General features: G+C 24.9%; 1 protein-coding gene across 1 annotated transcript; it reads right to left on the bottom strand.

Moving 5' to 3' along the window:
* Positions 1-212: 212 nt before the first annotated feature.
* Positions 213-5027, bottom strand: LOC145840852 (uncharacterized). The gene is made up of 5 exons (XM_082948193.1): positions 4818-5027; positions 3852-4054; positions 1331-1424; positions 1047-1169; positions 213-776 (listed from the first exon to the last, which is right to left on the bottom strand). Exons 1-5 carry the CDS (start codon positions 4879-4881, stop codon positions 697-699), a joined length of 564 nt encoding a protein of 187 aa, XP_082804319.1. The 5' UTR covers positions 4882-5027; the 3' UTR covers positions 213-696.
* Between the last annotated feature and the right edge of the window lie 11561 nt (positions 5028-16588).

A 16588-nucleotide genomic window follows, 5' to 3' on the forward strand; every position in this document is an offset into this window, starting at 1 on the left:
TTTATTTAGTAAAATAACTTCATTTTTTAAATCTTAAGCACAAGCTAACCGTATAAAAGTATAAAGTTGATAGCACATAAATTGTTTTTAAGAAAGCATATCTTTTTTTACAGGTATTAACGGTTATATTTAAAATTCTACCATTAAGATTTTATTGAAATTAGTAACAAAAAAGTATTTTCTTTTGATTTAAACAGAGAATATCATGCGTAAACATTAACAGTTAATAAAAACTTGTAGTAATAATGTAAGCTTTCGATTTAAGTATAAACTTTATAAATGTTATAAATAATAATTTGTGCCGAACAGTTTTTAAATAAAGTCTACTTAACTAAATTTAAATTAAGACCAACTTAGAACGGTACGTAAAATTTTACTTTGATTGATAAAATTCATATATGTACAATCAATATATATCGAACGACAAATGCAAAAATTAAATATACACACATGGTTTATGTTTTTGTATATTCCATTTTAACTTTCATTATTAGTTAGATGCTTAGCATATTTACCTTATTAAAGTTTTTTTTTACATTTTATTAATAGTTATTGATAGTCTCTTCTAATATAAAACAATACAAGTTAAATTGTAAAACAATCAAAACAGAGATAAAATTGTATAATAAGACAATAAAAGAGTATTTTAAATAAACACAAGACTTTTAACAGCTTGTAGAATCATCATCAAAGTTTTTACTCGTGATATAAAGATCTTTGACATGTAACTTTCTTGCAAATTTTTGAACACCTTCTACATACTTTTTTCAAACGTACTGAAAAAAAAAATCAACTTCAAAAACTTTAAAAAAGTTTTTTGCTTCTAATTGTAAAATAACTGACAATTAATTCTTTGTCAATAACAAAAAAGTTTCAATTAATCTGTTGTTTTATGCTGATAAAATTAATTTTATTACTTTCAAAGTTTAATTATAAGCGAAGTTTAGTATGTTGCAAGTCAAACATTCTTTTATAACTACAACTATAACATTATTTTTACTTAGTATAAATATAAGTATATTTTCTAGTAAAAAAATGAAACTGACCAGATTCATACCCACTGCAACTTCTGTACGAGCAGCACAAAAGCTTGATCAGTTTGTACTTTCCAGAAAATGGGCACCTTCTTCTTTTAGAACTTCTGCTTGCCACATCTTCAGTGTAATCATCTGAAATTTATTTTATAGAAAACTTTGTAAACTAACAAATTTCATCTACCATAAGTAAACGAAAGTAGTATTACTTCAACTAGGTAGAAACCCTTTTTGTTTAAAAATAAAAAATATACGTTTGTTGTTTGTAATGATATTAAACGAAACTTAAAACTCACCATTGTCGTTTATTCCGTACATATGTTGCATTTGCAACGCCATGCACTTTTCCGTTTGGTTTTTCATTGTTGTGTTGTAAATGCTATCTGATTCCTAAAAGAATGTCGTCATGTAAGTATTTTAAATTGCATTAGTATTAAATATCAGTTTTATATTATCTCGGTATTGTGATGAAATTGTTTTTGTATGCTTTTGTATAAAAAATTATACTTAAAACTATAATATTTTAGGGCTTGTGCAAAACTTTATTTAAATTTTTAGTTGATAATAAGTACAATGTTATAACAACTAAGAAGTTTACTTGCAGACTATACGTACGTTATACAGATCAAGTTTAAACTTTAATTTATGTTGACAAAATCTTTTTTTTATTAAATTTAAAATTTTTTATGTTACATAAAAGTTCAATAAATTGTTTTATAAGTTTATGTAAACAAACTAAAATTATTTTTATGATAAGTACAATTTAATAAATCAAAAAACCTACTTAGCAATAAAGTATAACTAAAACTGTCTGAGTAAATTTAGTAGAACCTAAAATTTAAATAAAGTATTAAAAGTATTAGTAATCAGAATAATCGACAAAGAAAATATTTTATCATACTAAAAAATAATATTATTGTATACAACAGAAATATCTTTCTACCCATTCTATCTGATATATTTGTAAGCTAATTGTACAAGGTTGAATAGTTGTATAGCATTTAAAGTCAATAAAATATCTTTATTTTTAGAATATATAATTTTTGTTTTAGGTTTCAGTTTTTTGTTTTAATATATCTTAGTAAAATACATGCATATTGTTTTATAGCTAATAAAAACTGTACTTCCAACCGGTACTATTTACAGTTTGTAATAAAACTTTTATGTTGTATATAAGAAATAGTTTTAGTTTAATTATATCTGTATACTTTCAAAACTTTTAAAAAATTGTTTGTTATCTTAAAAAATATAAAAAGATTATACTAAATGTAGTTTTTTAGTTTTATCCTTAAGAAAAAATTAGAATTAAACTTTTGTTTTTTGCTGATACGAACTGCTTCTTCCAATTACAAATAAAATTATAAATTAAAAATCAAGAATGCTTTATCTAGACCTTGATATGTTAATTTAGCTATGTCTTAACTGAGAGAAAAAATCTTATCAGAAGCATTAAACAAGTAGATCAAAATCTCTTTTTAAATGAGTTTCAAAACTTAAAACTACCTAAAATATTTTTAAAGTTCTTGTACAAATGTTATAGAATTAAAAAAAGCGTTTTTCAAATAAAATAAACAACCTTAAGCTAAAGTTTAGAATATATATATACAATTTCGAACAACTTGCAGTTTTTTGAATAAGTAAATATTAATTATTACTACCGGGTACACGACTATTTAGTTTCTAAAAAATCTTAGTTATTCTTAACTATTTCTTTTACTAGTTATTTTTTTACCATTTTTTAAAAGTTTTTAATACCATTATCTTATAAACAAAACTTAGGCCTACATTAGCATTTTTTATCTTTTTTTAAATTCAAAATTTTTTAGAGATGTTAGCCTTAAAGTTTTTCATAAGAATTTGAATTGTCGTGATTTAAATAGTCGTGTAACCTTTAATACTACATTATTGTACTATTTTTAAAAACTGCATATTAAGCAGCTTAAAAACGACAAAAAATTCAAGAAGCTAAATCAATAAGGCAAATTTTAGATTATGTACCAGCCTTAATAAAATCACGTTCAACATAAATTTTCAGTAGAAATAACTTTGTAGAATACTTAAGTTTTCTCAAGTATGCAACCAAACTTCATATGAATTGCCAAGCGCTATTCCTTTGTTTAATTAATTGAAGCAGATTTTCAAATACATACATATGCTAATCAAACTCTAACTTTTGCTAATTATGTAATCAAACCTTAAATATTTAGAATTCTGCTCGTAAATCAATACTGCAGTAATTAGTTATACAAAACACTAAGTTCAATTTAAAAAAGTCTTATTTATAAAATTAAAAAACTATATTAGTTTAAAAAAAAAAACAATTGCTAAACTTTATGCTACTTTTTCAGTTTTAAGTCTGATGTTAATCTCTGAAAATAATAAAATGTTATGTTCAATATTTTGTTTTCAAACATTTTAAATTATTAGTGCTACTTATACGGAGTGTTTAAAAAAAGAACACATTTTAACTAACAATAAGTTTTATGCGGTTACTCAATTAATTCTTATAGTAATTGATGAGTTTAATCAAAAAAAAAAGTTCAATTTTGATATGTGTTCGAATAATAATTAGGTTAAAGTTTATAGTTATTTGAAGTGTGAATACATTTGAAGTGTGAAACATTTTTTTGGCTCACCAACATTTTTTAGACACTCTGTATAAGTAACTATCTTTATCTTTAAATAAAAATTGACTTTGAATTAATAACTGTTGTTTTACTATCATAATGTACTAATGATAATACTTCTCAAACAAGTCTAAATGTTTCTAAATTACAATTACGACTACAAGTAAAAACGCATCCGTTTAAAACGAACCAGCAGTGTGCAGCAACTTTTAAGTTCTTCAGTCATCAAATAGCCTTCGAGGCCCATGCAATTGTCGTCGTCAGGCGCGGTTTCTGCATTTGGAACGCTGTAAGGTTCCGGTTCTTCTTCACGACTTTCATTGTAATCTGCGTAACCGTAGCTGTAATCGCTGTATGATTCAGCGTAAGAGTCGTCGTAAGCATACGCGTTGTCTGTTAAGAATATACACACCTTAAAAGTCGTTGAAACTTTCGCTAATGTATAAAGTAATTTGGTTGTTGAACACACAAAATTTTAAAAGCTTGGATTTATACTTTGTATTTATTTCATAAACAAAATCAGCACAAGTAAATTTTTTAAAGTTTCAATCAAAACAGTTTTATATAAGCAAAAAGAAATTAGGTATAAGTAAGTATATATTATATAGTATATACACATAATTTTAAAAAGTACCGACTAAATGATTTTCATATACATTTTTTGTAAAAAGATGTTTGAACGATTTTTTTCCGCTGCATACCTTATTCGAAAAATTTAACAACACACATTTTATTGTTATCTATGTATTGTTATGTACTTTCAACTAAGGGTTAACAAAAGATTAATTTATTAAGATGCTGTTTTGATAAGCCAAAATTAAAAGTACAAAACAATAAATAATAATAAAATATGTGTTGTTGAACTTTTTGGATAAGTAGATTTGTAACAGGTCAACTTAAAGTGTCTTTTTTAATCATCCTATATCTATAAATTTCAGATCCTTACAGTTTTCGGTTTAAATTCAGTTTTAAAAAGCTATAATTATTTAATTTAGAAAAATATTTGATGTATTTAATGAAAACTTTAAAAGTTGAACTACTTTAGTACTAAGTTTTAAAAACTATAAAAGTCGTGTGGTTTTAATAACCGTACTTTTACTATATAACATACTAAAAAATAAACTAGGCTAAAAATAGAATTCTATAAGTTCTATACCTTCATTTGTAGCCATTCCAAGACGTACTATGCAAAAAAACACTACTACTTTTAATGCTAGCATAACCAATTTTTATAAACTATACTTGAACTGTTATCTTTTTAAACCTAAAAACTTTCTTTTTACTTTGTTAAACAAGTTTTATCTTTAAAGTGTGGGAGTAGTTTTCAACATCAAACTTTATCTTACTTTCAAAAAACAAGTTTAAAGTCGACGATGTGTAGAAAAATAAAATCTGTTAATAAAGTCAACTGGCCTTGTGGTTTGAAATACGTTAACTTCTTGAAATCTAATTGAACACTTGACTATTGTCACGTCACTTTAATTTCTTATTTTTCTTTTCTTCATTTTTGCGTTTCGTATTCTCAATACGCACTTACAAACATGTCTCTACTACAGCCTCGAGTCATATAGTTTAAGTTGAAATCATTTCAAGCTTACATTCTGGAACTAAAAATAAACTTTATAGCAAATTCTCATTACATCTGATAAGAGGTTATAGTTTAAAACATAGGATCTGTAGCTTAGTTTTTAACAACTTTTATAAAAATTAAATATTTTTATTAGTTTATCTTTAAATAAAAAAGACAGTTAATCAGTTGAAACAAAAATTATCATTATCGCAATTCTTATCTTGTTTAAAAAAGCTTGTTGTGTGAAATTTTTAAAAATATCTTCAACCACTTTATGATAAATTACTAATCTAATATTAATCTTTAAGGACTGTAATAAAAATAGAACACTTTAAGTGAAAATTTAAAAAAAAAAAATCTTTTTTATTTTATGGCCTTTGTAAAGTGTTTGTGAAGGGTCTGTTATATATCCATATATATATTGTTTTACTAAATACTTTTTAAACAAAGTAGATCCTGAAAATTAACCATACTTACTTAGTTTTTTATCAACTAATGTTCAAGACGTTAATTTAATAATTAAAAATTTTCAATTAATTAAAGTACTAGTTAATTTTGACTAGTTTAGTTTTTAAAACTATTTTAATAACATGATATATTTCAATAAAGTTTTTATATATAATGCAAACATAAAGCAAATTAAATAAAAATGTTATGTACTAATACATGTTTATATAGAAAAACTGAAACTGTGTCGTTAAACTATATTGTTTTAATATTGCAGCAGTTGAAAAGCCATTAACTTTAAGTTTCATAGTTGTTGTTGATTTACTAAGAATTATAGAAAAGTATATTTATTTATTTTAACAAGCTACAACAGTTAATCTGTATTATATTAAGTTCTTGTTAAATGTAAATTAAAATATTATCTGCTAAGCGATTACAGTGTGAAAAATAATTTTTTAATAAAATTAAGGTTTTTTTTTTTTCAAGAAAATAAAGTCAACATTAAATGATTAGTTCCTTTACTTACTAACTTTTATGTGTAGTATAATATAGAAACGAAGAATTGTGTTTTACGAGCTAATGTAGGTTTAAATGTAATAAAAATTTGTTACAAAAATTAACTACTTTTAACTAACAAACTAATATTTAGATGTTATTATCTAGTTATAACGGATTAAGTCGTTTGAAAAAATAGTTAAGTTTCAAAAAAATCAGGTGTTTATTTATTTTATTGCTTTTGTTCAGGCAAATCTACTAGTTTTATCAAATATATTTTTAGCGAAAAGTTTAAAGTTAAAGTTCTTTGAAAGCATTCAACATAATGGGTGAAAATATGTTTTTACCCATTTACTTAAATGCTACTTTCTACAATAGATGGTTTCCGTAATAATCTACTTAATTTAACCTATAAATGGATTAGTTTTAAGTTTAGCATCATTTAAAGTAGTTAATAAGCACGCAATTTGTGTGTTTTTTAATGGTTTGCTTTTAAAAAACTTTATTGCAGCAAAGTATTTTATTTTTCTACTTTACAGTTTATATCTGCAGAATAAATTTTTGGTAAAGTGAAACCGATTACGAAAATAGACTCAAAGTTTAACACGAATATGTAGCTACTCAAAATGCATATATTGTTTGAATAATAAATGTTTTAAAAAATTGTTAAAAGTCTTTAAAGTTAAATAGTAAGTTAAGATACTTATGCAAAACACGAAGAATAATTTAAGTTATTAGGTTATTAGACTTTCCAGTTTTATTGTAAAAGTAAAAAGTTTCTTTTGAAATATGTTATGATATAATATTATTTTACTAATAAAAATTAAACCTTGTAAAACTCTAATTTTTAAATCGGTAAACATTATTTTATTTCGATTCAAAACTATTTATTTACTAAATTCAGCAAAAATATTTTAAATTTATTTACCAAATTCATTTTGTAGAATAATGAAAAAAGCAATTAATATTGACATTAACTTTGTTATAAAACTATTTAAGTTCAAAACTGTTATGCATAGAAAACAATAAATACTTTTTAAGTTATTAAGTTTATATTCTGAAGGGGAACGGGTCACTTTTGCACGAGCGTCACTTTTGCACGAGGGGACACTTTTGCACGAGGGGACACTTTTGCACGAGGGTCACTTTTGCACGAAGGGTCACTTTTGCACGAGGGGACACTTTTGCACGACGTCACTTTTGCACGGAGGGTCACTTTTGCACAAGGGGACACTTTTGCACGGCGACTCTTTTGTACGAGTGTCACTTTTGCACGAGGGGACACTTTTGCACGGTGACAATTTAGCACGGAGGGTCACTTTTGCACGAGCGTCACTTTAGCACGGAGGGTCACTTTTGCACGAGGTTACACTTTTGCACGAGGTGACACTTTTGCACGAAGACTTTTTTTTTAATTAAAAAAAAAAATTTTTACTCAAATAATATTCGCTTTTAAACGCAAGTTGTTTTAAATAAATAAAATGTGGTAGTTTTTTAATGAAATTTTAATGTACAGATTTTTTGAAGTTTTACGTAGAACTATATAATAATTAATAACGTACCACAATTCATTAATTTATATTTATCAGCTTAATTTAGATAAATTAGTTGAATACACATTTTTAATTTTTGATAAAAACGATTTGAATACATTAAATGAAAATAATCTGAATTTTGTTACTTTTTAAACAGAAAGATAAACTTTAGTAAGGCTTTAAAACACGAATTTTGAGTATTATTTTTACTTATTTTCTCTTGATGTTATAATTAGCAAATATTATTTTTGAAAAAATATTTTAAATTTATTTTTATTACAAACAATTGTTAAATAAAAATAAAGATTTAGTAAGTTTATGAAGTGTAAAGGTATTTAAGATTTTACCTGATGTTTATTTTTATTTTTTAGTTTAGCGTGAAAATAAAAAAAGCAATAAAATAGCGCATTTTTCATGATTTAAACTTAGATTATTTCATTACAATGATGTTGCATGATAATGATAAGCCAATGAGAGAGTAACATTTCGAAGTTTGAACTTATGTTCATCAAAAGTATCAAGAGATGCTTATACCAGCATTTCATGATCATGAAATAAGCCAATGAGAGCCTAACGTTAATGTCCTTGGAGCGATAGGTTTTTGTTTCTGTTGTTAGTCAATGCATTTAAATACTTGATGTTGTTCGTTCTACATCAAAGCGTAAAAAAATATAAGTTTGTGGTTAAATTTTTTCTTTTTATGTTAATCTATAAATTTTATATCAAATTATGTGTTTATCTTTGTTATAATAAATAAACTATATGTGTTATTTTATTTTTTCCTTATGTGTCTTCCAGTTTAAGTGGTCTAGGTTTTGATGATTAGGTCTTTTTATGTTAGAGACTTGGTAGTAGCTAAAAAACTTTTAATCAGCCTGCATGCAAAATATATTTTCCGTGCAAAAAAGTCATCGTGCCAAAATGTCGCTGTGCAAAATTTCATCGTAAAAATGTAACGTTGTGCAACAATGCTGCCGTAAAAAACTGTCATAGTGAAAAAATGTCGCCGTGAAAAGTGTCTCCTCGTTCAAAAGTGACGCCGTGCAAAAGTGTCACCTCGTGCGAAAGTGACCCTTCGTGCAAAAGAGTCGCCGTGCAAAAGTGTCCCCTCGTGCAAAAGTGACCCTCCGTGCAAAAGTGTCGCCGTGCAAAAATGTCCCCTCGTGCAAAAGTGACGCTCGTGCAATAAAGTCGCCGTGCAAAAGTGTCCCCTCGTGCAAAAGTGACCCTGCGTGAAAAAGTGACGCCGTGCAAAAGTGTCCCCTCGTGCTAAAGTGACGCTCGTGCAAAAGAGTCGCCGTGCAAAAGTGTCCCCTCGTGCAATAGTGACACTCGTGCAAAAGTGACCCCCGTGCAAAAGTGTCCCCCCGTGCAAAAGTGACCCTCGTGCAAAAGTAACGCTCGTGCAAAAGTGACACCCACCAATTCTGAAGAGCTCGGTAAATTTGGGATTGTTAACGATTTTAATGTTTAAGTTACATCAAAAAATATTCCAAAGACTTGTTTCAAGAAAAGTCGTTTATTTGATTTTAAGCTTTTATTTAAAAAACTCACTACCTCTTTGCAAGTTGCTTGTCTTTCAATGTATTAATCATAACGGCATAAGTTACCTTCCAAAGTTAATTTTTAAGTTGTTTAAAATAACTTTTAAATTTGTAGCTGTCGTTCTATAATTAGTACTTAATGCATAGGAATAAAATTATATCACTTTAAAATGTTCCATAGATTATAGTTTTTATCATTTAAAATAATTAAACTATAGGATTTAAAGAAGTTGATTCATTTAACTTTTTATTTTGGTATACAAAACATGGTATTATCAATGCATTGATTTTGTTAAAGCTTACTAAACTGCTTACGTTTGTCCTGGGCAAGACGTTAAAAGGTATCCGAGTAGTGTACGACTCGATAACTGAAAGGTTTTTTCGTACTCTAGGTCACTGGACCAAGTTTATTTTGAGCGCTTTTTGTCATTCAATAAACTTTATTTCCAGAAGCTCTCAAAGTTTTCTACATCTAATTTCAAATCATAAAGGACTTTTAACAACCTTTGCAGCTTTTATTATGATTATCGAAAGTTTTAATTTGTATAAATATATTGAACTCAACCTTAACTTTACATTAGTCTAAAAAAGTAAAGCTCGACGTTTTTGTAAACTTGGTGGTATAAGCTGTTAGCGAAAAAAATTATAAAGCAAGGCTGCAGTTTTCAAAAGTATAGAGTACTAAAATGGATGTATTTTCTTTGATGATTGTACTTTTGTTATTACATTTTCTTAGTAATGTCAAAAAAAGCTTGCGTTTTAGCTCATTTTTTAATAGCTCATTTTCAATTTAAATATTAAACCTGGTACATCTTAAGCTGACATATGAAATAGAAGCGAGAAAGTATTTTATAGCCTTAAATTATGCATCATATAGCAGAACTAAACAATTATTTAAACCAAAAAAGTATCGTTATATTTCTAATTTAATTTATATTTTTTTTTGTGTAATTATATAAACAGACATAATTTGTAACCTTATTTGTTTTTTTTCCAACCGTAGAATTCAAAGGTTTTCCTGATAGTTTTCTTATTTACTGTTTTAAAAACTTTTATTTGTAAACGCTGTTAATTAAGCCTTTTAAAATAGAGAACCTAAAAAACATGATACATCAAAACAAAAAATTACTACTACATATCAACTTTTGAATACTTTTTCCTTCTTATTAGTAAAACTTGTTTACTCTAAGTTGCGTAAAATTCCTACATCACTAGATATAAATAAGTATGGTGTTTACAAACGTTAGGCATAGCAACATTAATATTCTGGAAACTTTGCCGTATAAAACTATCAATAATAATTTATATACTTTTATAAAAAAACTAATATAATATAAGATAACAAACTTTATAATTTTCTGAGCTCAGTATGACTTTAAAGGTACATGTTTTTACCAATTAAGTGCATTTTTACTTTAAACAATACTAAATAAGTTTATTGAACACGATGCCTTTTGAAGTTAGTTTTTAATCGTTACACTTTATAAAGGTAAGACAACTATGCTAAAAAAGGTACTAAGATTTTATCATCAAAAGAACATATTTTGTATATTTTAGAAAAAAAAAGGGTAAAAATATGCTGCATTAATTTTTTTAACTAAATTCCAAGGGTAGCTGTCAAATTTGCACGAGTGTACAAAATTGCACGAGGGGACAAAATTGCACGAGTGCACAAAATTGCACAAATATACTTTTGCACGAGGAGATAAAACTGCACGACGATAAATTGCACGAAGAAATTTTTGCACTAATTTTTTTTTTTTATTAATTTTAACTTTTTATTGTTTTTAAATCTAGTTTTATTTTACTATCACTGTTACCCCTAACCCTTTGTCTCGGTCGGTAGCTTTTTTATTTTTAATTTTTCTTTGGTTTTTTATTTTTTATTATTACTATCACTGTTAACCCTAACCCTTACCCTCGGTCAGTAACTTTTTTTTATTTTTGTTTTTTAATTAATTTATCTTTTAGTTTTGTTTTCTGTTTTTTTTTTTTAATTTATTTTTCCGTTTTTTTTTACTCTCGTGCAAAAATGTAACACGTGCAAAATTTACCCTTGGTGCAAAATTGTTGTACAGTTTAGTCCCCTCGTGCAATTTTGATCCGTTCCAAAATTCCAAAGCAACAACGTTTCTTATTATTAATTAGTTTTAAGGTAAACTGACACACTTTGATTGACATGTTTAAGGTAGACTCTTAGTTTCTTTACGAGTTTTTTCTAACAAGTTTTATTTTAACGATTAGTATAAAAACCAGACTACCACTTAATTCAGAGACATATTGCACCGGCTAACAGGAATGATTTAAAACCAGATGAATGAATTTAAGGTGCAAACTTTCAGATTAAAAACATTTTACCTCAGAGAAAACCCTTACTCTAAGGTCTATAACTATAAACGTAGTTGTATGATTATGTTACAATCTCTTAGTTAAAATTAATTTGAAAAATTTGTGTGGCTGTGTCGCAAGCTGTTCCAGAAAAGATACACGTGGGGTACAAGTACAACAGTCAGCTCAACGGCCCAATAAAATTATGGACAGCTTTAATATCCACTTCAGACAGCTTTAGCAATGTCGTTCGGTTATTTTGAATAACGACAGGCACCTTAGTGACCCTCTAACTAAAAAAAATATCATTTTGTTTTATTTTTGAAGGTTTTCAACACTATATAAAATACAAATAAAATGTTTAAAATCTGTACTAGCTAGTTAAACTGTTTATGATACTCAATTCAAAATTTTAAAAGTAGGCTTGATAAAATAGTTAGCTACTTATAAAAATAACGAAATAACTTTTTTTTTTATTAAACTAAATTTAAATTTAAATAACGAATTTGTACCAAACTAAAATACTTAAATTGCAGCTACAAATTCCTTGAAAATTTTCTGAATTTAAACAGTTGCAAAGTTTTCGAAATACTAGACAGTTTGTTGTTAAACATTTGTGAGCTTGTGAGCTTTAATACATACTATCAACTATTTACTAATAGAATAAAAAATTAAGCTTGGTGATAAAGGGTGGTATTGAAGTTGCCTCATTTTTTTAAAATAACTTTATCATTCTTTAAGCTATATTTGTAATTTTGTACTTTACATTTAATCCGTTTAAACACATATTAGTGTTTATTTTTAAATCTAGTTATTTTTTAAACTGGGTTATTATTGTTCTTTTTATTCTTAAGCAGAGTTTCCAGAATTTAAGAAATAATCAGTTTTGTACAGAAGTTAGACTTTTTATTGTTATGACTAAAATTTTAATGCTCGATTAATAATTTGGCAATTTTCTCAAAGTGAGATGGTTATTAAACTTATAGGAAAATTATAAATCATTAATATTATATCACAACTTTTTACTATATTCTTAATACTATAATTATTTTCTTTAGATTTTTTTAACACTTTTTAATTTTTTATGGCTTTTTGTATATGTTTTTATTTGTGCAGTCAGTAGCATACGTAGTAAAAAAGTTTATTCGACATATTTTATAGTTAAATTTAAAAACTACAATGACTTTTGCATTAATGTGCAGAAAAAGTAACAATATATTTATTAGGTCTCAAATAACATGTTGTTTTTGTTGATTTGTATTAATTTCCCTATATAGTTATTTCTCTTAGCTAAAAAAGATTGCTTAATTTACTGAAGCACAGTTGCCAGAATTTTTCTGCTATTTTTGCCCTCATTCAACTTCTACAGGAAAATTGACATATACAAATTTTTAACCGTTAAGTATCGCCAAAGAGCTAAGTTTGGCTTTCTTTGAATTTCAGCAAATAAAATAGACTACAAATAAATCACTATACTATAGTCCTATTCTTATAAACTTTCAGTTTACTGAAATTAACTTCTTTATACTAAAATACTAAAAGGATAATTATTGCAAACTAAAAGTACAAATTCCGGTATCATTTTTAGCTGATTTAAAAGTTGCTTGCAGTTTTTTGTTCATACTTAAAATTTTCAAATGCAGAAGTCTATCAGTTAGATTCGCGTTTTTTGAGTTCGCACAGTCGGTTAAATTTGCAAATATTGAGTTCGCACTGCTGTTTAAGTTTGGATTTTAAATTAAAAAAGATTGCTTAGTATGTAACTTTTTCAATTTCAAGTTAAGTGAATTTAATTTTAATATTTACTTCAAAATATTATTATTAAATGAGTAATTTTTTTCTAATTTATTTAAAAAAAATATATAAAAACATTAGAAAATTAAAGAAAAACTTTTAAAGGTACTAAATGTTCTAATCAAAGAAATCATTTCTTAATTGAGAACTTTAATTTTATATTTCTGTAAATTCAGTCTCAAAATAGCAGTAATAAACACTTTTTTTTTGAAAAAAAGTAAATCATAAGATTGTTTTTCTATTTTTATTAAAAGACGATTCTTTTAAAAATCTGTAAATGAAATTGTACTTAATGTTTAGACTATGATATTTTTTTATAATTTACAGTAACTTCAAAGTATGTAACCTTTTTGTAATAAATGTTGGTTTAAATTTTAACGATAATATTGGATAAAAGCTTTTTTTTTTTATTAATAAATTAATTAAAAAAATACATTAATTTAGTATTGAACTGTAATATTTATATAGTTTTAGACTTTTATTTTGAATACAAAGTGAAGTTTAGTAAGTGTATTTAATGAAAAAGTTATTTATCAGTTTTATAATATGTTTAAATTTAGTTTGTACATATTCCTACAGTGAACAGAATTTTTGGATAAACTTTAAAAAAAAGATATCTTTTCTAATAATTGGACGTATACAAATTCAGTACATTTACCTTAAGGATACAGAAAACTTTTAAATGTAAAAAAATCATTAGCTTAAAGTTTAATTTTTGTAGCTAATTTAAGTATTTTTCCAATACTTAAAATATATTAAGTAACTTGTTGAAAAAATTTGCGATAAACTAGCAAAAATGAATATATTAAAAACTAAAGTTTTATCATAATTTACATATAAAAAATACAAATAATAAAAACAAATAAAAGTAATTGCAGAAATATTAATTGCAGAAATTGTAATAGTTCACTGTCTAAAATTCTGCAAAACTATTTACATAACTAAAAAACACATCTTATAAACAGTAAAACTTATTTTACAATATAAAACACCTAGAAGAATTTATTTTAAATTTTAAGCTGGTCTTTTAATCTTTTTTGTTCATCATAATAATGAAAAACAAATGGATTAAAGCTATTAGAATTAAATTGCTTCTATTGGTACTTCTTAAAACTAAACCATAAAAATAATAAGTAATACTATTTAAGCTTCATAACTAAATGTTTTATGTCATTATTTTAGGTATTAATTTGAAAAATTAATAAGAAAAAGGTCAAAAAACATCAAATAATCTACTGTGTAATTAAAAAGACTAATCAAATAGATTTTAAAAAAATTCTACACTATTTTTTCTAAAAGGTAGTTTCACATAAAAAGTAGAGCTTACATTTGTAGTTTCAAAATATCATTTCTATAAAAGCCTTTGTGACAAAAAAATTATGAATAATTTTAAATTAAGTATGAAGAAAATTGATAGAAAGATACAGCTTAAAGTGCATTTTAAGATCAAAAATACTAAATATCAAAATGTTCTATTAAAAACAAAACTTCCAAGGTACGAGGTAAAAATTTAACTTAGTTTTAAGCATTCAATTATTTTTAAACATCTGAACGAAAATAGAGGTTTAATAAAAATACAATATATATTTAAAAATATTTAAAAATGTTACATAAGCTTGGTTTATACAACTTATTTGTTTAAGCATTTCTAAAAAACTAGTAAATCAGAAATCAACAAGACAAATAAGTTTTAACAAAACCAACAATTTATAAGTTGAAACACTGATTAAAAACTGTTTACTATTTCTAAATTTTTAAAAAAAGTTTGTGTTCTAAGTTAGTTAAATTTTACATTTAATGTAAACAATAGTTTGAATAGACTAAAACTAAATAAACTCTTAACTAATAAAAATAAGTAGAAAAAACATCAGTAAAAACATTGTAGATTGTAAAGTTGGCTTAAAACATAAAGAAACTCCAAAGCAATTAAAACAAATTGCTTTAAACAGTAACTGTTTTTTATTTTTAAGCCACTTAATTAATTTTTCTGTCTAAAAAATAACACCAAAATGTAAAAAAAAAAACCATACAAGGAGGAATTTTTTATTGAAACTATTAATCTTTTAACATACATCACTTTAAAAAGTTAACTGCTACAGTATATAATTTTTAAAATGTTTGATCTTTTAATAAATATGACTATAAATAATAACCAGAAACTTATTTTTTTGTTCAAAACTAAATAAATTTAAAAGATCTAATAAAACAAAAAAAGATTTTTTTGAACACACTTTAATTAAAAAAGAAATAGTTTATATAAATACTTAAGTTGTTTTACAAAACAGTAAGTAAGAAAACTATTAGTTCTATAACTTCAAAAAACACAAGAACAACATTTTGTGAACATTTTGAACACAACTAAATTTACTTAAGTGCAAAATTTGTTACATAAAACTGTTAGAAATAAAATAATAAATATGTACTGAACCAATTAAAAATTGAAGGTTATAAAAATATTTTTTTTTGTTTATCTGAAAAAAATTTAGAACAAATTACTTCAAGTTACCCTAGCAGTGAAGTATGTTATTTTTAATGTATTATAATTAAAATTGCAAACAATTAAGAAATGAAATACTTGGTATATAACTAAGATTCATTTATTTATAATTACAAAACATATAAAAAACCAATTTAATTTTTTTTCTTCTAGTTTAAATAATTATCTAAATCATTTTATTGTCTATCATTTTAAATTTAAAATTTGTTAAATATTTTAAAAATTAAATGTGCTCTCAACTTTAAACAGCTATGTTTTATAATTTGTTAGTTAATATAAATAAACAACATATAATTTAGTTTAAAATCTACAAAGTAAGATCAAGCTATACATTTTTTCAAAATTCATTAGCATCTATTAAACTTCAATTCAACCGATACAGTATTTATGAAGTAATACTAAAGTTAACTAAAAATAAAAATTACAGTTCTTTTGATCAGAAAGTTGTATTACATGCCACAAAGCAAGAGCAAATTATAACAGAAAATAGAGTATTTTGAGTAGTTTCAATCTCTAATGTTTACTTAAACTTGGATTAGCAATCTAATAAAAATAAAAATCTTTATAAAAGAATTTTAAAATTTGTTGATTTTCTTTTGCATTTTAGTAAAATATATCTAAATTTAATTGATATATATTATGTTTTTTTTTCGCAATTTTTTTTTTAATTCAACGTTCTTTGCTTAAGAAGATAAGAAAAGTTGTGTAAATTAGTTA

This window comes from Thalia democratica, chromosome 7 (assembly GCF_965202585.1).
Source record: "Thalia democratica chromosome 7, ktThaDemo2.hap1.1, whole genome shotgun sequence".
NCBI classification, from domain to species: domain Eukaryota; kingdom Metazoa; phylum Chordata; class Thaliacea; order Salpida; family Salpidae; genus Thalia; species Thalia democratica.

Bases quoted from the DNA above. Each gene is read 5' to 3' on its own strand.
- LOC145840852 (XM_082948193.1), bottom strand. From the start codon at position 4,881: ATGCTAGCATTAAAAGTAGTAGTGTTTTTTTGCATAGTACGTCTTGGA. The intron at 1,425-3,851 runs GTTCGTTTTAAA...ACATTCTTTTAG, and splicing joins AAAGTTGCTGCACACTGCTG to GAATCAGATAGCATTTACAA. The intron at 1,170-1,330 runs GTGAGTTTTAAG...AATAAATTTCAG, and splicing joins GTACGGAATAAACGACAATG to ATGATTACACTGAAGATGTG.